Raw genomic sequence first — 21,905 nt, 5'->3', positions numbered from 1 at the left:
CTCACAGTGATATATCCAGGGACAGTTTGATGAGTTACAGTGCCAGGGCAGTTGATCATATTTTCTGCTTTAATTACTGTTATGTTTTGTCCTCAAAAGTTAGATCAGGGTTGACAGTAATTTTCGTGACTGTCATAAGAGTTAACCTGTACTTAACTACCTCCAGGGTTTTCTTGCAGTGCCAATGTGATACGGAACCCATGTTTTTAAGGTATCCCACTTCCTCAAAAAAATATGGTCTGAGGTTGGTGGTTTCAGAACTTTCATAAGGTTACTAAAAATGTCAGCACATTTGAGGTGACTGCTTTGAATTCTTTTTCAGGCAGTTATTTATATTCTCTATCATCAATTTTTAAAAAAAATTCCTCATTATTTTAATTTTTTTTTAATAATAGCATTATTGAGATTTAGTTCACATACCATAAAGTTCACACTTTAAAGTGTACAATCTAGTGTTTCTTGGTGTATTTACAGAGTTAGGCATGGATCACCACATCTAATTCCAGAACTTTTTCATCACCCTGAAAAGAAGCTCCATGCCCATTAGTCGCCACTTCCCTTTCCCCTGTCCTTCCAGCCCCTGCAGCCGCTAACCTATTTTCTCTATGCATCTTCCTGTTCTGGACATTTCATATCAGTGGGGTTGTACACTATGTGGCCTTTTGTGTCTGGCCTCTTAGCATAATACTTTTAAGTTTCATTTATGTTCTAGCATGTATCAATACTTACTCCTTTTTATTTCTGAATAATACATTCCATTGTATGAACTGCCAAAGATAAACAAAGCTGGAGTGAAGTTTAAGTGGTGAAAACAAATTTTATTCAGTGACCGCTGACAGTAGGGAAAGACAGAGCTCCGTTCCAATTTGTACAGAAGTGACCAGGTCCTTTAAAGGGAAAGTGAGAGCGTGTGTGGGTAGGGAGGGCTCAGGTGAAAAAAATTACAAAGGGTTGGCACATGGGGACTGAGAAAGGATTCAGTTGTAGGTCCTTTTGTTAACTGCTTTAAGAAAGGGAAGTTGTTGGGGGAGAGGGAGCGGCTACCATCGGGTGTTGGCTAGAACAAACCACCTTGAGCTTTTCCAGACAGGAACTCTGGAAGGGGATGGAATGTTCCAGGGACACAGCCTTAGGCTGCTGGGAGCCCCATTAAAGTCTATTCAGGTCTCTTAGTGTAGGGGTTTGAATGGAATTTTCATACCTAGAGTTTTTGCAGTTCCCAGGATATACCACATTTTGTTTATCCATTTACCAGTTGATGGGCATTTGGGTTACTTTTACTTTTTGGCTATTAGGAATATTGCTGCAGTAAACATTCATGTGTATGGTTTTGTATGAACATGTTTTCAGTTCTTGTGAGTACATACCTAAGAGTGGAATTGTTGAGTCATGTGATAACTGTGCGTAATGTTTTGAGGAACTGTCAGACTTTTCTAGAGAGGCTGTACTGTTTTACAGTTTCACCAGCGATGGGTGAACGTTTCAGTTTTTCCACATCCTCATCAGCACTTGTTATTGTCTCTCTTTTAGTAATAGCCGCCCTAGTGGGTAAGAGGTTCAATCTCAGTGTGGTTTTGATTTGCATTTCCTTAATGGTTAATCTTGAGCATCTTTTCACAGGCTTGTTGGTTATTTGTTTTTTGTTTTTGTTTTTGTTTTGGAGAAATGTCTATCCAAACACCTTTTCCCTTTAAAGATTTATTTATTTATTTTTTTACCTGTTGCATTGTAAGAGTTCTTTATGTATTCTGGATTCTAGTCCTTTATCAGATATATGATTCCCAAACATTTTCTCCCCTTCTATGGGTTGTCTTTTCACTTTCTGTTATTATATTTTAATTCATTGAAGCAGAATGCCTTTTCTGAGCTTACTACCAGGACAAGGGGAAATAAATAAGTACAGAGTGGAAATGCCCCAGTGGTGTTCCTGTGTCCAGGTTTGGGGACCTAGGCGACGTTAGGATATCATCAGAGGTGGGGGCAGTTGTCTAGATACGATAGTACTACTTTCTTTCAGTGTTTAAAATGTGTTTCGAAATGATTTAATGTTAAGTATCATAACTCTCTTCTTGAGATAGCACTAATCACAAAGAAAAGTCATTCATAACCAGTTGGCGATTATAACTTTTTATAGTGTTGGATATGTGTATGATGTAAGCATTTGCATAAACTGCTTCTTGTGTTTTACTTAAGTGGCTCAAGGGTAGTGTGACCCCTGCCTGTGATATTCTATCTTTGGCAGTGTTCTAAATGTGGTTTTTTTCCCCTCTGCAGTTAAAAATTCAAGATGTCCATTTGCGCTTTGAAGATGGTGTCACCAATCCTTCCCATCCTTTTGCATTTGGCATCTGCATTAAGAATGTGTCCGTGCAAAATGCTGTAAATGAGCCTGTGAGTATGAACTATGACTGCAAACCGGCAAGAAGGTGCTGGGCCTGGGGCATCTGGAGTTATGCCTTTTGTCCTTTTGTGTTGTGTAAATGAGATCACGTTCTTTTTCCCCTGTTCTTTGGCGAATGTGAATGTCTCTTGCTCATTTGCTGTAATAGAGAAACAGTTAATTTCCTCTGACCTGTCATCATTTCACTCATCCACTAAATGCTGGTGCGTTTTATACACAAAGATGCTGACATACAGAAAGGATTTCATCTTTGATTTTCTTCCCACGCCGTGTGCACTCTTGGGCTCTGCTGTTTCATAGTTTCAGCTGCCACCTAGGAAGATTTTCCGATGGCATCCACGTCTTGAACTTCATTCTACACCCCTCTTCTGACCTCATATTCAAGGTCTCTAACCCTCTATGGGACGCCTCAGTGGTATTTTAGGCTTGTCATAACCATTATATTCGATCTGCTCATGTTGCTCCCCTGAAACCAACCTTTTTCCTTTATTCTCTAACATGTTACTGAATGTTAAAAAGAACACGTGAAAACTGACATCTTAGAACCCTTTTATGTACCAGGCACTGTTCTTAGTGCTTGGTGTGATCTACCTCATTGAATTGTTACTTTTCACCACCGCTGTTATCCTTGTACCACAGCCGAGGATGCTGAGGAGCGGAGGGTTGAAGCGAGTGGTGGAGCCAGGGGGACCACTCGAACCCAGGTGGACCAGCTCTAGATTGGGGGTTGGCAAATTGGCCTGTGGGCCAAATTTGGCCCCATCTGTTTTTGTAAAGCTTTCCATGCCCGTCCATTTAAATACTGTTGAGACTGCTTTTGTGCTGCAGTGGCATGGTTGAGAAGCTACAGCAGAAACCATATGACCCACAAAACCTACAAATTTGCTGTCTGGCCCTTCACAGAGCAAGTTTGCCATCACTGCAGATTTTTGGCTGTGAGGAGGGTTGGTGCCCCTAACCTGCAATTTGTTCAAGGGTCACTGTATTCCCAATATGTAACTCAGTCCTATAAACATGCTCACTGTTTTGACACACTCATGACTCCATGGGGAGAAGCTCTACCTTGCACTGTTGCCAGAGTTCCATTTCTAAAACACGTACTTGATCCTGGTGCCTCCCTCCACCAGAACCCTCAGCGCCTCCGTGTCCCTTGGAGTGTGACATCCAGCCTTCTTAGTATGACAGATTTCCTAGTGTATTACTTTCCTAGGGCTATGATAACAAATTACCACAAACTAGATGGCTTAAAACCACAGAAATTTATTTTCTTTAGTTCTGGAGGCCAGAGTCCAAAATCAAGGTGTTGGCAGGGTTGGTTACTCCTGGAGGCTGTGAGGGTGACACTGTCCCATGTCCCATCCTTCCTTCTGGTGGCTGCCTTGGCCATCCTTGTGTTGTGGACATATCACTCCAGTCTGCCTCCATCTTCACGTGGCCTTCTCCCCTGTGTGTCTGTTATCTCGTCTTACAAGGATACTAGTGATTAGAGTAGGGCCCACCCTAATCCAGTATAACCTCATTTTAATTTGATTACATAGCAAAGACCCTTTTTCTGGTTAAGGTCTCATTCACAGTTTCTGGGATGACATGAATTTGGGGGCGCAGGGAACTGTTCCACCCAGTATACCTAGTAACGTTTCAAGCTACTTTTCTTAACACTTAACTGACTCCCTACCCCAAATTCGTGTTCATACGCGTGTCCCAGTGCTGCCCCCACACCGTGAGTAAGTGCTCCAGTTTCACAGGGGTATTCGCCTTCTCAGGGCTTTGGTATCATTGGCCCCACTCTCTGCAATGTGTCCCAGTCTTTCCCTCCTTTCCTGCCCTTTGCCTGAAACATACACAGCTTTTGAAACTCATCTGCACAGTGACATTTTCTCTGTTTGCTTATAGCGTCTATATAGTCTTCCTCTCCTTAATTAAAATTGTTTGGATGTTTGTATTTCCAGCTAGCTAGATTCTGAACTCTATAAGAACACAACCATATCTTAATTCAATTTTATGTCCTCAGCACCTTGCAAAATGCCCGATGCATGATTCTTCACAAATGGCCTGTTGAATGGATGAATAATTTCGTGAATAGAGAATCATCTTCTCTTCTTCTCTATCTTCCCTCAGGTACAGAAATTAATGCGGAAAAAACAATTAGATGTGGCAGAGTTCAGCGTCTATTGGGATGTCGACTGCACTTTATTGGGGGATTTGCCTCAGGCGGAGTTACAGGTATGATTCTTACAGGGCTTCGTTACCACAGTGCGGCAGTACAGTGAGGTGGCGTCCCTGCCACATCTGGCTTTGTTCCCTGCATGTCTCTTCCCATCCCCACCCATCCCCCAGCCCCCTAGTCCCCTACTCCTCACCTCTCAGGCATCCACACTCGAGTATGTTTGCTTGAGGTGCTCGCAAGGTATATAACTCCTGAACAGTGTCCAGGGTTTTGAGTGTGTTTCACACTTATAGTGTGTTATAGGTTTCTTTGTTTTTTTTTTCCACTTAAAGCAATTTTTTTAAAGACTGATGAGTGTTGCTGTTTATACTTCTAGTTCACTGACCGCTGTGTGGTATTCCACTGCCTGCATTGAACATACTAGAATTCTTCATTCTCTTAGCCACCATTGTACTAGACACCCAGATTTTCCACGAACAAAGTACCAGATCTGATTCTTAAGGAAGAACTTTCTCATCATGCTTATGTTGAAATTTCACCTTTGGTGGCATTCCTTTAAGAAATACTTAGAAAGTCATTATAAATCACTGGATATAAAGTATTACTGTTTGTGAAAGATAAATAACAAAAAATCTCAGTTTAATCTTTTTGTAAAGAAATTTTAGGTGGTTTAAGTGAAATGGAGAAAAAGGACTCATTTTTCCTCGTGGACACAATTTTCTTTGGCTTGCATGCTCTTGTACAGAATGGTTTTTGTTCTGCTAATTTGATTAAATAAATACTGTATATCCATACAGTAGAACAGTATGCAGCTATCAAAAATAAAGGCAAAGATCTTTATGATGAATACATAATGTCTCTAAGATATAGTATTAAGTTTAAAAAAACCAAGGCAAAAATAGCATATATACCATATGTGTAAGAATTGTTAAAAAACCAGAACATTGTGGATTTACCTGAATATATACAGAATGCTTCTGGTGGAACAGTTAAGAAACTCTGATGTCATTGGTTGCCTCTGAGTAGGGTTAATGGTGGCTGGAGGATGGGAGTAGGAAGGAGAGATTTCAGCCTTTTGCCTTTTAAATTTTAAACCATGTGCATGTATTGCTTAATAAGAAATACAAATAAAAATGTTAAAATGCTGCAGAGAGGTTTAGATTCCTAATTTTATCCTGCTCTTGAATTCTGGTGTAATATGCTACAGATTAGATACTATTCCCACACCTGACTTGATCCTAAAAACATTTGCTGTAATGACAGACGTTCTTGTGACTCTCAGGAGGCCATGGACCAGAGCATGGAGAGCCGCGATCATCACTACATCTTGGAGCCTGTGTGCACGTCTGCTCTTCTGAAGAGAAACTGCTCCAAAGAGCCTCTGCGGTCTCGGCACGCTCCCCGTATCGAATGTGATATTCATCTGGAGACCATTCCCTTAAAGCTCTCTCAGGTACCCTCTTTCTCCCGGTGGTTTCTGCTCCATTGGATTGTGACTGGGGTGAAAGAGCATGTTGATGGAAGCATCTGAACACTTCCCAGTGCCCGTCAGTGGGAAAGTGCATGTGAGACCAAGCTGTGGTGGGTGCAGGACCCACTGTCTTTCTACAGTCGGATTGGGTGGGTGTCAGGTTACTTTTGATTTGATGTTTTAAGTGCTGAGCACTTGTACTCTTTACAAGAGAGGCAGTAAATGTTAATACTTAACTGACAGTGGTCAGAGAGAAATGCCACTCGGGGCTGGAATTTGGTTTTCAGTTTGCACTGGATTTTAGCTCCGTGGGTTGACTGATATGAATTATTCCTGTGAGGTGGATGTCTTAATTGAGCAAAAGGAACAAACCAGTTCTAACCTAGTATCTCTTAACCTCTAATAAAAAGCTGCAATACCGGCAAATCATGGAATTCCTCAAGGAGCTGGAACGAAAGGAGAGGCAGGTGAAGTTCCGAAAATGGAAACCCAAAGTGGCCGTATCAAAGAAGTAAGGCTTGTCAGTTACGAGCTGTATGTGAAACGCATTTATAGCATATTCTTTTTTTGTGCCTAGATCAGAAATATATCTCACTGTCTTTTACACATGGCTGGAGATAAAAATACAGTTGATTTTTCTGGTCTCAAAATGCCATTTCTGTTGTCATGATTGGCATTCTTGCTATATATTTATTTGGTGCCACAGGTTTACTCTTAGGTTGAGTGTAGGGGAATTCAGAAGGTCCTCTCAGTCTCAGTTAGGAGACTGGTGTTGCTCTGCTAGGATCTGATTGTGTAGTAAATATTTGCTGCCCTCTTGAACCTACTTCCCTGTGTCTTTTCTCCCAAGTTGTTCGATCAGCATTTATATCGTACGCTTTATAACATCTCTAGCAAAAATGAATCATTTCATGTTGATGTGATAAACTTGATCAGTCAATACATTCAAACTTCTTTTAGATGCTGTGTATTTCCATGTCTTTCTTGAAATATTCCATTTAAAATCTTTAATAGTCAAATCCTCGCTAATTATCTTATGATGGTATTTATGGTATAGTCACCACTTGATTTTCTGTCAGTGGGAGGGGCTAGTGTTATGGTAGTTCAAACCAACTGAGTAATATATTATTATTGGTGTATTAATTAAGGATCTGTTATTTGATAGATAGTGCTTTACCGGTAGATTAACTTTCCCACATGTTGAGGTTAGCCTAATATTATTTTAGTCTGAGGCATAGACGGATGGCTGACAGGAGAAAAGATGTCTCAGAAGAGGAGTGGTGTGTTGTGGATTGCCCTGGATCGATAGCATTTTTGTCACTTTTATTGTAAGAAGTAATTACGTTGTTATGAAATGTTTCAGCTGCCGAGAATGGTGGTGTTTTGCTTTGAATGCCAACCTGCATGAGATCCGAGAGCAGAGGAAGCGCTGGACGTGGGCCTTCTTGTTGCAGCGGGCCCGTGATGCCGTGTCTTACACTGACAAGTACTTCACCAAGTTAAAAGGAGGCTTGCTGTCTGCAGACGACAAGGTGAGGGGACTGTTGTCTTGCATTTCTTGCCTCCATTCAGAGCGTAAAAATGTCTCTCAAAGGCTAAATAAAGAAAATGGAATTTGTGAAGAAATAAAGTCTTTGTTAGGGATCATTATGTTACAGGACAGAGTTGGTCTTACTCAAGTGAGAGCTTCTTGGAAGGCTTGGCTTTGCCTTGGCAGGAAGCATCCTTCACCTTCTGTTGCTTGAGAGGAGCCAAGCCATGGGGTGGGAGGAAGAAAAGAGGGCCGTGGTTCTGCCAGGCCTTTGTGGTCACTCCCTGTCCCCAGCTCTCTGTGCTGGGCCTGGAGAGACTTTTCATCTAGTCACTTGTGTCTCTTCAAAGCCTCCTCCAAAGTTTGGAACTAATCTCTATGGCCTTTGGCCTACATTTTCCCTAATCCCAATTGACTTGATTGACCTTGGGGTTTTGGGGGAAGAGTCTAGGCAGAGGGTGTGAAGTAGAAGGTGAAGGCCAGCTCCTGTTTCAGTTCATTGCCCAACTAGAGACCCTTAGAACCACCAGTCCTGGGGTCCTGGCGTGGATCTCCGCCCCACCTCTAGTCTCTGCCTCTGTCTCCCAGGGGAAGGCAGTGGGGAGTGCTTCCTCCTTGATTTGTTTCAGCTTTTTCTTTTTCTTTTTCTTTTCTTTTCTTTTTAATGAAGGTACTGGGAACTGAACCCAGGACCTCATGCATACTAAGCATGTGCTCTGCCACTGAGCTATTCCCACCATCCTTGTTTAGGTTTTATGAGCATCAATTTTTGCAACAGCAGTTTAGACTATTTCACATATTTTGGCTTGGGTACTATCAGTGAATTATTTCTTTAGTAAACTCTTCTAAGCTTCCCTTTAGCACTTGTCTTAGTCACTTGGGCTGCTGTAATAAAATTCCACAGACTGGGGGCTTAAACAGTAGACGTTTATTTCTCACAGATCTGGAGGCTGAAAAGTCTAAGATCAAGGTGCCAGCAGATTCGGTTCTTGGGGAGACCGTCTTCCTGGCTTGTAGACAATCGCCTTCTCACTGTGCGCTCGTGTGGCCTTTCCTGGGTCGAGAGATCAGCCTTCCTCTTCTTCTAAGGGATCTAATCCCACCATGATGGTTCCATCCTCCTCACCACATCTAAACCTGTCCCCCTCCCAGAGCCCCACCTTCAAATCCTGCCACACTGGGGAGTTAGGGCTTAACATATGAATTTTGGGGAACACATTCAGCCATGAGAGCACCCCGCTGTGGTAACCAGTGGTGGCACTGAGTCCCTTGGTGTTCTCACTTCTCCCGCTGGCGCCCTGAAATACGGCCCATTCACTTTGCTAATGCTTTTTTTTTCACGAGGGTTGGGCATGGTTACTGACGTAGAAACCTTATGAAAAGGATGGGATAAATCAGACCTTTTGTTTTAGATGGCTTTCTTAAAGGCACAGGCAAATACATAGAGGGAGAGAAAAATCTAAACTTCAGCTGAGGTGAGCAGATAAACACAACTGATCTCCTTTTTCTAAATGGTTTGGCATAGGAAACAGCTTGGGGGAGCTAAAGCCGCTTTCTTTTGCATCTTTGTGTGTAGCGGGCCGCCATTGTTCTTTCCTAACTAGCATGAAACATGAAAATGACCACTTCCTTGCTAATGTCACGTATGAAATGTAAAGGAGCTGGAGGGCTACACACTGTAAGCTTGGTTCTCAGTTTCTTCATCTAAATGGGGAGAATAGGACCTAGCCACCTACTTGAATCAGGTGAGGTGACGCGTGTGAAGGCACTTTGTGAACTGTCATTGCTGTGCAAACATGGGATACTCCCGCGGCATGTGTTCTTCAGTCACCCATTTTCAACGCAGTACTGTTCTCTGCTCCCTCTGTACTTACATTAGTTTCAGAGATCAACTGGAGTCTTTTGGGATTAAATGGAAAAGCTGTCTAAGCCAGAAACACAGCAACATGAAACAAGAAAGATACTCATTGTTTCTTGGCCTTTGAAATGTCAGAAATGTTGGGGGCCAGATAGGTTCCTTCATGGTACTGGAGTGGTTTGTGAAGGTGTCCAGTTTCTCTGGAGCTATAATACCTGTTTTGTTTGTTTGTTTTTGTTTTCACCCAAACAGGTGGAAATGTGTCGGATTGAAGAGGAACAGAGCTTTGAGGAATTGAAGATTTTGCGTGAACTGGTTCATGAACGATTTCACAAACAGGAAGAACTGGCAGAGGTAGGAGATCCTCTGTGAGAAGATGTGTTCAGACCCAGCACACTCTGCGTGCTCACGTGGGGGACAGAGAATAAGCAGCGTATATCACTCCTGCGTCCTCTCTTTGGGAACTCATGTGTGCTCGTTTTGATTGACACAGAGCCTGCGAGAGCCTCAGTTTGATTCTCCAGGAGACTCTCCTGCAGACCCAGACACCGGTGGAGGCAGCGGGATGCTGCAGTATCTTCAGTCCTGGTTTCCTGGCTGGGGTGGCTGGTACGGGCAGCAGAGCCCTGAAGGGAAGCCAGTTGAGGGGCTGACGGCAGAGCAGCAGGAACAGTGGACTCCCAAGGAGATTCTGGGTAAGGGGGAGCTGGCCTTCACTTGCCCTTCTTGGCTGTAGTGAAGGTAGACACTTGGGTCATAATTCATCTCTTATTTGTGAAACACCCTAGAGTATTTTTCAAAAAAAAAAAAAGACATTTGTAAAACAGTTTGTCTTATGTTCACAGAGGCAGAGAGAGGAAGTTTTGAGAGATTCTTCATGTGTAACTCCATTACTAAATTTGAATATTGGTACAGCTTCATGTAGGTCTGAGTGGCAGCGATCATAAAAGAACTAAACTTGAGCAAGTTCTAAAGTTTTAAACTCCAAGGCTCAAATACCAATCCAGAGCTACTCTTTAGACCCATGTTGTCCAGTATAGTGGCCGTAGTCACAGATGGCTGTTTAAATTTATTAAAATAAAATAGAAAATTCACTTCCTCAGTTGACTAGCTGCATTAGCCACAGTGCTCAAAGCCATCTGTGGTCAGTGCCTGGGGTACTGGACAGTGGGGTGCAAAACGTCTCACCCCACTGGGTGGTGCTGCCTTATGCTGTACTTTGTCGTGAACTTAACATCGCCCTTCATTTGATGATAAGTTGGTAAGAGCCCTTATAAAACAGTTCGGATTGTTTTGTATTAGTAAATAGAACAGTTGCCTGTGACTTTGGAGTTTGTCCCTAAAAAAGGGAAAAGGAGTTAAGTAATGTCATCATGACTGTGGTCAGTGCTTTTTAAATTTTCTCACGTGTTTTCTTAAAGTCTTTTCTTCCTCACGTTCAGGCTCTGAGGAGTTTTTTGACCCCACTGCAGACGCCTCTTGTATGAACACATACACAAAGCGGGACCATGTCTTTGCCAAACTAAACTTGCAGTTGCAGCGAGGGACCGTGACCCTGTTACACCAGGAGCAGGGAGTGTCTCAGACGAGTCAGAGTGCTTTCATGCAGCTTGAGTTTTCAGGTACCACCCTCAAAGAGCTCCCTGATGTTCTATATCTCTCTGGGTATCTGTCCACTTGAGTTTCCTAGAAAGTTGCCGTGAACACTGGACTGTTGAATCCTGAATCGTGGCCCCTAGGGAAGACACAAGGTTAGGTGCCTACAAGCCTCTGGTTATCACATTCACTAACAGATGGATACGTAACCTTGTTTTATGTGTTTGTGCTCAAAGACACCTTTTAAAATATATATGGTTGATTGATTAATATTGTTCTCAGGACCAGCGGCACTGTAACTCATGCCTGAGTGAAGCTTATCTACTACATGTATTTTCTCTGTAAGACACAGCACTTCAGCACAATGATTGGGGACCATTTTAAACAGCAAAACCACCAATGAAAAGCACAAAAATGCAAAAAACTTGGCACTAAATAAATCACAAAAAAGGCACTTGTGTGAACTGAAACAAGAAGGCAGAGCATTGCCTTATTCAGCTTCAGCTGGAAACATGCACTCAGATTTCGTGCTGCTCTGCATGTGTCCTCAAAGCTCCCAAGTATTTATTTTGAGCTTACGGATGAATTTTAGCAAGTAGGCGAATTTGCCAATACGGAATCCGCAAGTGATGAAGACTGACTGTATTTCACTTCTTTGTGTGAATTCGAATTAAAACTGTAAATACCCAGTTGTTGGTTTTCTCTTCTCACAAATAGTTTTATTGCAGTTCATAAAATAGTCACTTATCTGAGATTTGTCAGTAGTTTAAAGGCAAACAGCCAAAAAAAGCCAGTTTGTTTTTGACTTTATAATCTTGAGAACTGAGAAATCCTAAACTTCATGTGAACTAGTAGATTGCTTGAACTTAATTGTGAAGTGCTCTGTTTAAAATTCATTCTGATCACTTCTCGGCCTTTTGGCTAAGATCAAGTGTAAAATTCATTCCGTTGGAAAGCTTCTAATATTCCTTATGTATTTATATAGATAGATACGTAGATATATAGATAGGGTTATTTGGTTCTGATTTCAAGGAAAATCGTTCATGATATCTGACAGTCTTCTGTAAAACATTATATCTGGTACTTTAAAAATACTTCGGGCTGTGATGGCATAGTGTCAGCTCTTAACATTTATTTTTTGTAGGTGTAAAACTTCTAGCAGAATCTCTTCCTCGAAGAAATTCCTCCTTGCTTTTAGTTCGGTTGGGTGGACTGTTTCTTCGAGACCTGGCCACAGAAGGAACTATGTTTCCTCTTCTGGTCTTCCCTAACCCAGTACGTATAGCAGTGGGATGACTAATCCATCCAGAGGGTGGGTGAATTGTAATCTGTTTCAGGCAAGCAATAAGTAATGTGAACTTGATTCATTCTGACAGTTGGTCATTCTGAGACAGTAGACTGATTAAATCAAGCTGGAATTAGATGAGTTTTTGGAATTTGTTAGAGAGTGGGTGTGGGTGGGATCTGTGGCAATGTTTTCTTCCCTTCCTGGGTTATAGCCACCTTGGAATAGTTTGCTCTGATTGGGAGGAAGATGCCGTAAGCACCACTGTTTTCTGCATTTCAAGGCCAATGTTTGAATTTCCAATGTATCTGACTGATTTTCATGTTGTCTGACCCTTAATCACTGCTAAGTTGTCTCATCTTTCCAGAGTTCTAAAAGAACCACTTCAAATTTTCTATATATGTGTAATTTTTTATATGTAGTATTCTTTTTAAATTAGAAGATCTTTGATCTTAAGTTGGCAAAGATATGGTCAGAAGAGTTGACTTTTTAGTGTCTTACTCTTTCCATAATTTGGGGGGCGTGGGGGATTGTCGAGAGGGTGGGAGGGCAGAGTGAAAGTTTGAAAAGCTGAGCACGTTCAGTACTCATTTAGCAAGTATTCATCAAATGCACTGAGTGCAGAGGCGCACACTGTCCTCACCAGGCTGGGAAAAAGGTACGGTTGGAGGGATCGGCCTGCCAGTCCGTGGTCACCTCGTGTCAGACTCGATTGTGCTAAGAAAGGGTGATGCCAAAGGGTAAAATGTGAGAGTGTCTGCACAGTGACTTGTCTTCTCTTGCCCTGACCTTTATGTGTTTTGTGTGTGTTTATCAGCATAAAGAAGTTGGCAGAGTCTCACAGTCCTTTGGTCTCCAAACATCTGCAGATGGAAGTGATTGTTACCCTGGTAAATTGTCATATGTTTTTAAACTCATCCTTAAAAACATGATGATTACAGGTCAATAATCTTGGTCAGCAGTCAGAGAGGGAGCATGTCCTGCCTTGTGCCCGGTGGTTTGCTGTGTGGCTCTGGGTCTGTCTTGGACACTGCCTTGTGCTCTCCCTCGGCCTGTGTGTGACTGGGTCAGCTCTCCGGGGCTCTGGGCTGTGGGTTCCATAATGGGATCAAATGTAACAACCCAGTCTTGAGAAGTCCTGTTGAAAATTAGAGCCAATCCTTGTTAGGTTCTCTATTTTATAAAATTTTTGTAAGTAAGAACTATTTGGAAAGTAATTTAGAAAGTGCCTTTTTTCCCCCAGACTTCCTTATGGGTTATCAAGAATAAGATGATTGTTTTGCTGTGTTCCATTTTCTTTCTTTGGTTCTTTCCTTTAGCTGCGGACCCAGATGACCCAGTTTTTGAGATGCTGTATGAGAGAAATCCAGTGCACAGCCATTTTGAGAGGCGGCTGAATGTCAGCACGAGGCCCTTGAACATCATCTATAACCCCCAGGCTATTAAAAAAGTAGCAGACTTTTTCTACAAGGGAAAGGTTCATACCTCAGGTTAACTTTTTTGTTTGTTTGATCTTACGTTACTTTCTAAAGGCATCAGTCTTGTCATTTTTAGTGGACAAGGGTTATTATGTGACCCAAGGGTCAAGTGACCTGGTAGTGGTAGAAGAGGCCTGCAGAGGAGGTGGATAGGGTTTCCTTAGTTATAAAATCGAGGTAGATTTCCTTGGAAGCTTACTCTTCCAAGAGGAATCAATATCCTTAATATTTTCTCTTTCTTTGCCTTCATTTAGCATCATTTAAAAATACTTCCCATTCCATTAAGACGGTGGTTTCCTTGGCTACCCAGGATATTTTAGGCCAGAATTTAGGAAGAATGCACAAGAATTTCCTTCTTGATGACAGGGTCAGTGGTCTGTTCTATGTGCTTGGTGCAGCATCAGATACTGCAGAGTTCATCACTGCACTCTCCTGTGTCATCATTGATTTATTATGCCTTCCTTTGTTCACAAAAAAGATTTGAGACAGTATGTGCAGAAAAAGCACTTCTGTTGACAGGGAGGTTGATAAAACAGTAGTACTTTCCTAAAAAGTATACCATCTCTCCCTCTTCATAACAATTAAGTTGTTTCAGTTTTTGGTCCAGGCTTTGAGTCTTTTCATGTAAACAGTGGCCATAAATATCTTAGCTTCATTGCTCTGTCAGTGTGATAGAATATAGAAGGCATATCCTTCTAAATTCCATTTCCTCTTTCAATGTAATGTCACACTTGTAAGGATTTTGAAATATAATCATTTAGAATCTTTCAGAAAATGGTTCGAGAAATTCTAGTAACTTAGGTATCCTTCCCTCATGTCCTGCCTTTCTCCCCACGGCTGCCCCTCAGCCACCTTTGCCTCATTCCTGTTCCCCTGTGTAGTGCCAGGTCAGGTTGGAGTTAGGAACTGTTGTTGTACAGACTATTTTTTAGCTTTGGTGGGAATTCCTGGTAAGAGTAGGTGTTGTGGCACTTCCTTCACCCAGCCTTTTGAAAATGCTCACGCTCCTGTGTATTTCCAACCTTGCAGGTTTTGGTTATCAGTCTGAACTTGAGTTGAGAGTGGCTGAAGCTGCCCGAAGACAGTATAACAGACTGAAGATGCAGACCAAGGCGGAAATCCGACAAACTCTCGATCGTTTGCTAGTGGGTGATTTCATTGTAAGTGGGCACACATAAACGCTCTTTAGGGGGGCGAGGGAAGAGAAAGGCATTCTTTCTGTCCAGTTCTTTACCTACTATAGATAGACATGCTTGTATCAATCATACTGATTAAGTAAACTGAAGCTATAAAATAGTAGCTAGTGAAAAAAATGGAATTCCATGTCTTTGACAGTCAGAGTTTAATAAATTAAAACAAATGACTGAGACTAGATCATATTTCTTCTTTGTACCCATTTTGGAACACTCTCAAGACTCATCTTTATTCCGTTTTCTAGCCCTGACATTTTGTAAATATTTCATTTAAGAACATCCCTTTTTGCTTACTGTTACCAGAAGACGAACAACTGGAATGATGCCCCAGTTTTGACTTCCGGGAGTGATGGTCACTTTGTGATGCTAAGTGATGAGCTGACAGGATGATACCATAGACAAGAAGAGCCAAGAGACACCTCAGCAGCCCCACAGAACTGGGTCTCTGACAGTGTGGTGTGGAGGTGCAGCGGCGAGTGGAGCAGTTAGGGTGTGGCTTCTTCGAGTGCAGTGCCAGTGGAAGTGTGAGGGATGGCAGAAATGTTCAGAGTGAAATACTTACGGGGATATAGCATGGGATGGAGAATTAGTCCTGTTTTTTTGTTTTTGTGTGTGTGTTTCAACAATTAGTATCCTCTTACTATCTTAGACCAAAAGGTTTCTTTTTCGATAATATTTATATAAATTAGCTTTTACTACATACATATAATTGAGGCTAATTTTAGTTGCAGGGAACAACCATTAACAAATTCATGACTTGGTGTATTTTTTCTATTACAAATATCGAAACTTATGTTTTTCAGTAATGTATTTTGGCATCAAAGTTCATAGTTAGTAATGTCCATGAATAATTCCAATAAAAATATGGAATTATTCAAATTCCATAATTTCTGCAGTAAAATATTAAATCCTATGAATTTAAAAATAAGACCTTTCTTAAATCATCGATCATCAAAATCAAAGAGCAGACAACCCCCCAAACTAGTAATTTGTGAATTTTTTTCTCACTTCAGACATTTGCCTGTGGTAATGTTTCAAATCCTCAAGCATTTGGGTCTACTTTTGTCTTAAAAGTTTTGCTCTAATACCATAGACCATTAGGTCATGTTGTGACCCTCGATGTGGCTTTCAGAAAGGCTTGAGCCCCAGCTGATAAAGCTGTTCACTCTCAGCAGTTGCAGTTAAAGGTTATTTAATTGTCATTTATTTTATCTTTACAGGAGGAGAGTAAACGGTGGACTGTGCGCCTGGATATTTCTGCCCCTCAAGTGATATTTCCTGATGATTTCAAATTCATGAATCCCGTGTTAGTTGTTATAGATCTAGGAAGAATGCTATTGACAAATACCCAAGGTACAGTGTGAATGTGAAATAGTGACATATTTGGTAGGTTGATCTGCCTCTCTGTGCTGAACCAAGTAAAGCTTAGAAAAAGGTTTATTTACCATTTTTTAAACTCCAAAGTTCACTTGTTACTTGTTTAATAATAACTTGATTGAGATACATTTGACAGTGTACAGTTCAGTTGCTTTTGGTCTATTGATGAAATTGTGCAGTGCTCACTGTTGTCTAATTCCAGAGCACTTTCATAATCCCGAGGAGAAATTCTAAAGCCATACGCAGTTACTCTCCATTGCCACCTCTCTCAGCCCTTGCCAACCACGAATCTTTCTATCTGTGGATATGCCTATTCTGAGCTGTTCATATGAATGGAATCACACAGTGTGTGGCCTTTTATGTCTGACTTCTTTCACTTAGCGTAATGTTTTCCAGGTTCATCCATGTTGTAGCATGGTTCAGCACTGCATTCCTATTTGTCGCTGAATAGTATTCCCTTGTGTGAATATACTGCTGTTTATTTCTCCATTCATCAGGTGGTGGACATTTGGGTTGTTTCCACTTTTTGGCTGTTATGAATGGTACTGGCATGAACGTTCATGCGTAGGCTTTTGTATAGACATGTATTTTCAGTCTCTTGGGTTGTTTCAATGTAGAATTGCTGGATCATATGGTGACTTTATGTTTAATGTTTTCAGGAACTGCCAGATTGTTTTCTAAAATGGCTGCAGCATTTTACTATCTTACCAGCATTGTATGAAGGTTCCAGTTTCTCTACATCTTTGTCAACACTTGTTTTTGTCCGTCTTTTGGATTATAGCCATTTTTACTGTGGTTTTGATTGTGTTTCTTACCGTTTTATATTTTAATAAACATTATTTCTCAGTACATAATTTCAGGAATAGACATTTAATCTATTTAGGGATATTAGGGACATATATAAAAGGACTCTTGGAAAGTAATTTCATTACTGTTATAAGATCCAAAAAATATTCATTGTTTACCTTGAAATGGGAGGGTAGCTTGACTGGAAGCTTATCAAACAGTCTTAGCCTTATCTTATTTCACTGAAAGACCCAGAAGAGAAGAGGGTAGAGGATTTGAGCAGGAGTGGAAAAGTTTGGCCCTAAGGGGAATTGCATCTGAAGAAAAAGATCACGCAAGCACAGAGAGCACCTAATTGAATTTATAAAACACAGACGTGGAACATAGACATAGGTGACCAAACCCAGTGATGTATCTTTGTAGTTGTGTCGACATTGCTCAGCTGCAGGAGCGGGGTTAGGAGTGTGAACTCTGTGGCTGGAACATGACGTTGTGCAGTTACTGCTTGTCAAGCCCTGATCTAGGTACTTGGGGTATTTTGTTGAGGAGGACAGAGGAGACCTCTGTTCTTTTGGGACATTGTAGTTGGGGGAACAAAGTGAACACATAAATGAATACAGGAAAAAGCAAATATGGAGAGTGATGTCAGAAGGGTTGGTGGTAGCAGCGCATGCAGTTCAGACGGTGGGGACGTGGTTTCAGGCAGCAGGTTGCTGGTTTCTGCACCCTGACATGTGTTCCTGTGTTAGTGGGTCTCCATCTTTTCTCATGTTCTTATACTTTTCCTCTTTGTGTTTTGATTTCCAGACCAGTAGGCAAGTTCAGGCTGAATGAATGGTGAATACTGAATATTATGCTTGAGTTTTCATCCATTTAGTTTTTTAAAGTGGTTTTGGTTGACTCTCTGCTTTTCTAAATTGTTACGTTAAAACCAGGAGGAGAGAAAGAGCAGACATACATTGAATCTTCTCTTTTTTCATTCTGCAGATGACTCCAAGAGGAAGAATGGGGACGGGCCAGCATCTGAAGAGAATCAGTTTAGTGATGATGAATATAAGACCCCCCTTGCCACACCTCCTAACACGCCACCTCCCGAGACAAGCAGCAGTAACGGGGAGAAAACACCTCCGTTTTCTGGAGTTGAATTCAGTGAAGAGCAGCTTCAGGCTCATTTAATGAGCTCGAAGATGTATGAGAGGTACTCGCTGTCATTCATGGACCTCCAGATCATGGTTGGACGAGTCAAGGACAACTGGAAGCACGTCCAGGATATTGATGTGGGGCCGACCCACGTGGTGGAGAAATTCAACGTTCACTTACAGTTAGAACGGCGATTGATTTATACTTCAGATCCCAAGTACCCTGGGGCTGTGCTCTCAGGCAGCCTACCAGACCTAAAGATCCACATCAATGAAGATAAGATATCTGCTCTAAAGAATTGCTTTGCTCTCCTGACCACCCCAGAAATGAAGACTTTTGACACTAAGATTAAAGAGAAGATTTTTCCCCAAGGGGGACAGCGGGGAAGTTTGCAAGACTCAGTGATGAATTTAACCCAGAGCATTGTGATGTTGGAGCAGCATACCCGGGAGGTTCTGGTGGAGTCACAGCTCCTCCTGGCTGAGTTTAAAGTGAACTGTATGCAGCTGGGTGTTGAGAGCAATGGCCGGTACATTTCTGTGCTCAAGGTGTTTGGTACCAACGCTCACTTTGTGAAGAGGCCTTATGATGCTGAAGTCTCCCTCACTGTTCATGGTTTGCTCCTGGTGGACACCATGCAGACGTATGGTGCAGACTTTGACCTTTTGATGGCTTCACATAAGAACTTGAGCTTTGATATCCCAACGGGAAGCCTCCGGGATAGCAGGGCCCAGTCTCCTGTCTCTGGATCCAACGCGGCCCACTTCACTAATGCTGCCACACTGAATAACCGATCCGCTACTGCTGTTTCCCTTGACAGAATTCTCACCAAAGAACAAGAGTCCCTCATTAAACTGGAATATCAGTTTGTGAGCTCAGAGTGCCCATCGATGAATCTGGACAGCACTCTTCAGGTGATTTCCTTACAAGTGAATAATCTGGATATTATCTTAAATCCAGAGACAATTGTGGAGCTGATTGGTTTTCTTCAGAAATCCTTTCCTAAGGAAAAAGATGATTTGAGTCCTCAACCTTTAATGACTGATTTTGAAAGAAGCTTTAGGGAACAAGGAACTTACCAATCTACATATGAACAAAACACGGAGGTCGCCGTTGAAATCCACAGACTTAACCTGCTGCTCCTTCGGACAGTGGGAATGGCAAACGGAGAGAAATACGGCAGGAAAATTGCAACTGCAAGTATAGGGGGCACCAAAGTAAACGTCTCAATGGGCACCAGGTTTGACATGAATGGTTCTCTTGGCTGTTTGCAGCTTATGGATTTGACACAGGATAATGCTAAGAACCAGTATGTGGTCAGCATTGGGAATTCCACAGGCTACGAAAACATCGTCAGTGATATTGGCTACTTTGAGTCTGTGTTTGTCAGAATGGAGGATGCAGCCCTCACCGAAGCGCTGAGTTTCACCTTTGTTGAGAGAGCTAAACAGGAATGTTTCCTCAACCTCAGTATGGCTTCCTTGCATTACAACCACTCTGCTAAATTTTTGAAGGAGTTGACGTTGTCCATGGATGAACTGGAAGAAAATTTTCGAAGTATGCTGAAAAGTGCAGCCACCAAAGTCACCACAGTCTTGGCCACTAAGACGGCCGAGTACAGTGAGATGGTATCACTCTTTGAAACTCCAAGGAAGGCACGGGACTGTTTTATCTTAGAAGAAGATGAAATATATGGGTTTGGCACAGGCGCATCTCATTCCGACACGGTAAAGCTAATCTTGAACATCAACATTGAATCACCCGTTGTTTCTATCCCTCGGAAGCCTGGGAGTCCTGAGTTGTTGGTAGGGCACTTGGGACAGATTTTCATCCAAAATTTTGTGGCAGGAGATGATGAATCCAGAAGTGACCGTCTGCAAGTGGAAATCAAAGACATTAAATTATATTCTTTGAACTGCACCCAGTTGGCAGGCAGAGAGGGTCCTGGGCCTGAAGTAAGCCGGGCTTTTTGCCCTCCTTCTGGGTCTGCCAGTGCCAATAGTCAGGAGGAAGCTCATTTCACGCGACATGATTTCTTTGAATCTTTACATAGAGGTCAAGGTGAGGCATGTGTATCTTTTGTCTCATTTTGTTTAAAGGTTCCACGCCCAGCCTGTGCAGTACTTTGTTTAAAATAACAACAAAACCTTTCTTTTAGAATTATCCCGAGTTAATATTTAAGAAATCAAAATGGAATTTTAATAGAATGCTTGCTGTGTTAGAATGTTGGTGTGTTTTCAACTTTTTCCGCTGAATACCATGTTTGGCAAAATGAGGGTTTTTTTTTTTTTAAGTGGCCCCCTTGGGTGAGTGCTGATTTACAGGGATGCTTCAGTGGGTGGATTCTGTTAGAGAATTATTTAATTTGGTCATATACGTTAGACTTCCTTCATTCCTAAGCTATAGATCTTCCTAGTTAAATATCATAGTCCAGGACAGCTGGAGAGATTAACAAACAGAATGTGAAATTTAGTCTCTGGACATTATATTCTTCTTTGAGTGTTCTGCCATCTCTGTAATGGTTTGGTCCAGGGTTCTGGGAATAAAATGCTTATATTTGTGCACTCAATCTGATCTGCTAAAACCGAACAGTTCAATCTGTTAGTTTTGGCATCTGTAGAAATCAGGTAAGCCATAGATGGCTTTATTTATTGGTGAGGAAATTAATGCCTTCGAGGACCTCTCCTGGGGTTCTCAGATGTTAATTCACTGATTCATTTCCATAATTAGTAAAAGATTGCTTTCTCTTCTTGGGATAAAAGTTGTTCACTTAGAACCTTGTATCGTCCTTGATTCTGATTTAGGCCCAATAAGAGGGATCAATCTATGTCTGAAAGCTGGGTATGGATGAGCAGTTGATTTGGAAAGAGCCAGCTTGGGAGCTTAAGAGAAACTTCATGTAGACCCTGGCCTGGATTAATATTCACCATATATTTGGAAGCCACCAAATGGAGCATGTCATGAAAATAGTTTCTTTTTCTGTATAAATTTATTTTATATCTCTGCTTGCTGTGAGTTTTCGTCTTGAGTTTAGTCATCAAAGTTTGTACTCAATCATAGACCCCAGGTGCCAGGCTAACCTGCTCTCTTGGCCTAAGGTTTTATTTTATACACCCTTCACTTAATTAGCAGTAACATGGTAAATATGAGTGTTTCCAGTCTGTCATTTCCTCTCTCTTATGCCAGCTTTTCACATCCTGAACAACACGACCATTCAATTTAAACTAGAGAAGATTCCTATAGAGAGAGAGTCGGAGCTGGCTTTCTCCCTTAGTCCCGATGACCTGGGAACGTCCAGCATCATGAAGATCGAAGGAAAATTTGTCAATCCCGTTCAGGTAAACCCCCTATTGATTTTTATGTCAGGACACTTGAAATCGTGTAATTATTTTATATTTATATATCTATATTTTGTTTTATATATATATAGAATGTTGGAGGGAAAATACAGAAATTCAAAGAGAGATCATTCGAGCATATTATTGTTGATCATTTGTTCCAATAAACATAGAATCCTTTTATTGTGTCTTTTTATCACTGGGGACTCAAGCCTTGTTAGCCTTCTTCATGTGGAGGAGGGAGGGGTGAGTTATATAGAGGAAGAAGGCAAATCCTTAATTCC

General features: G+C 41.6%; 1 protein-coding gene across 8 annotated transcripts in view; it reads left to right on the top strand.

The window, feature by feature from the left end:
• The window catches only part of VPS13D (vacuolar protein sorting 13 homolog D), a 224,918-nt gene that overhangs the window by 10,577 nt on the left and 192,436 nt on the right, over nucleotides 1-21,905 (top strand). For all 8 annotated transcript variants that reach the window (XM_072975362.1, XM_072975361.1, XM_072975360.1 and 5 more), the window contains exons 6-20: nucleotides 2,275-2,391; nucleotides 4,520-4,624; nucleotides 5,851-6,021; nucleotides 6,450-6,550; nucleotides 7,403-7,571; nucleotides 9,681-9,782; nucleotides 9,922-10,123; nucleotides 10,871-11,050; nucleotides 12,169-12,299; nucleotides 13,127-13,199; nucleotides 13,629-13,799; nucleotides 14,817-14,947; nucleotides 16,201-16,333; nucleotides 18,131-20,344; nucleotides 21,470-21,621. In XM_072975362.1, the coding sequence (XP_072831463.1) occupies nucleotides 2,275-2,391; nucleotides 4,520-4,624; nucleotides 5,851-6,021; nucleotides 6,450-6,550; nucleotides 7,403-7,571; nucleotides 9,681-9,782; nucleotides 9,922-10,123; nucleotides 10,871-11,050; nucleotides 12,169-12,299; nucleotides 13,127-13,199; nucleotides 13,629-13,799; nucleotides 14,817-14,947; nucleotides 16,201-16,333; nucleotides 18,131-20,344; nucleotides 21,470-21,621 (4,152 nt within the window). The remainder of the gene's footprint in view (nucleotides 1-2,274; nucleotides 2,392-4,519; nucleotides 4,625-5,850; nucleotides 6,022-6,449; nucleotides 6,551-7,402; nucleotides 7,572-9,680; nucleotides 9,783-9,921; nucleotides 10,124-10,870; nucleotides 11,051-12,168; nucleotides 12,300-13,126; nucleotides 13,200-13,628; nucleotides 13,800-14,816; nucleotides 14,948-16,200; nucleotides 16,334-18,130; nucleotides 20,345-21,469; nucleotides 21,622-21,905) is intronic.

Source organism: Vicugna pacos, chromosome 13 (genome assembly GCF_048564905.1).
Source record: "Vicugna pacos chromosome 13, VicPac4, whole genome shotgun sequence".
NCBI classification, from domain to species: domain Eukaryota; kingdom Metazoa; phylum Chordata; class Mammalia; order Artiodactyla; family Camelidae; genus Vicugna; species Vicugna pacos.
The sequence above is the reverse complement of the archived record's forward strand: the minus strand, read 5'-3'. Positions and strand labels throughout refer to the sequence as shown.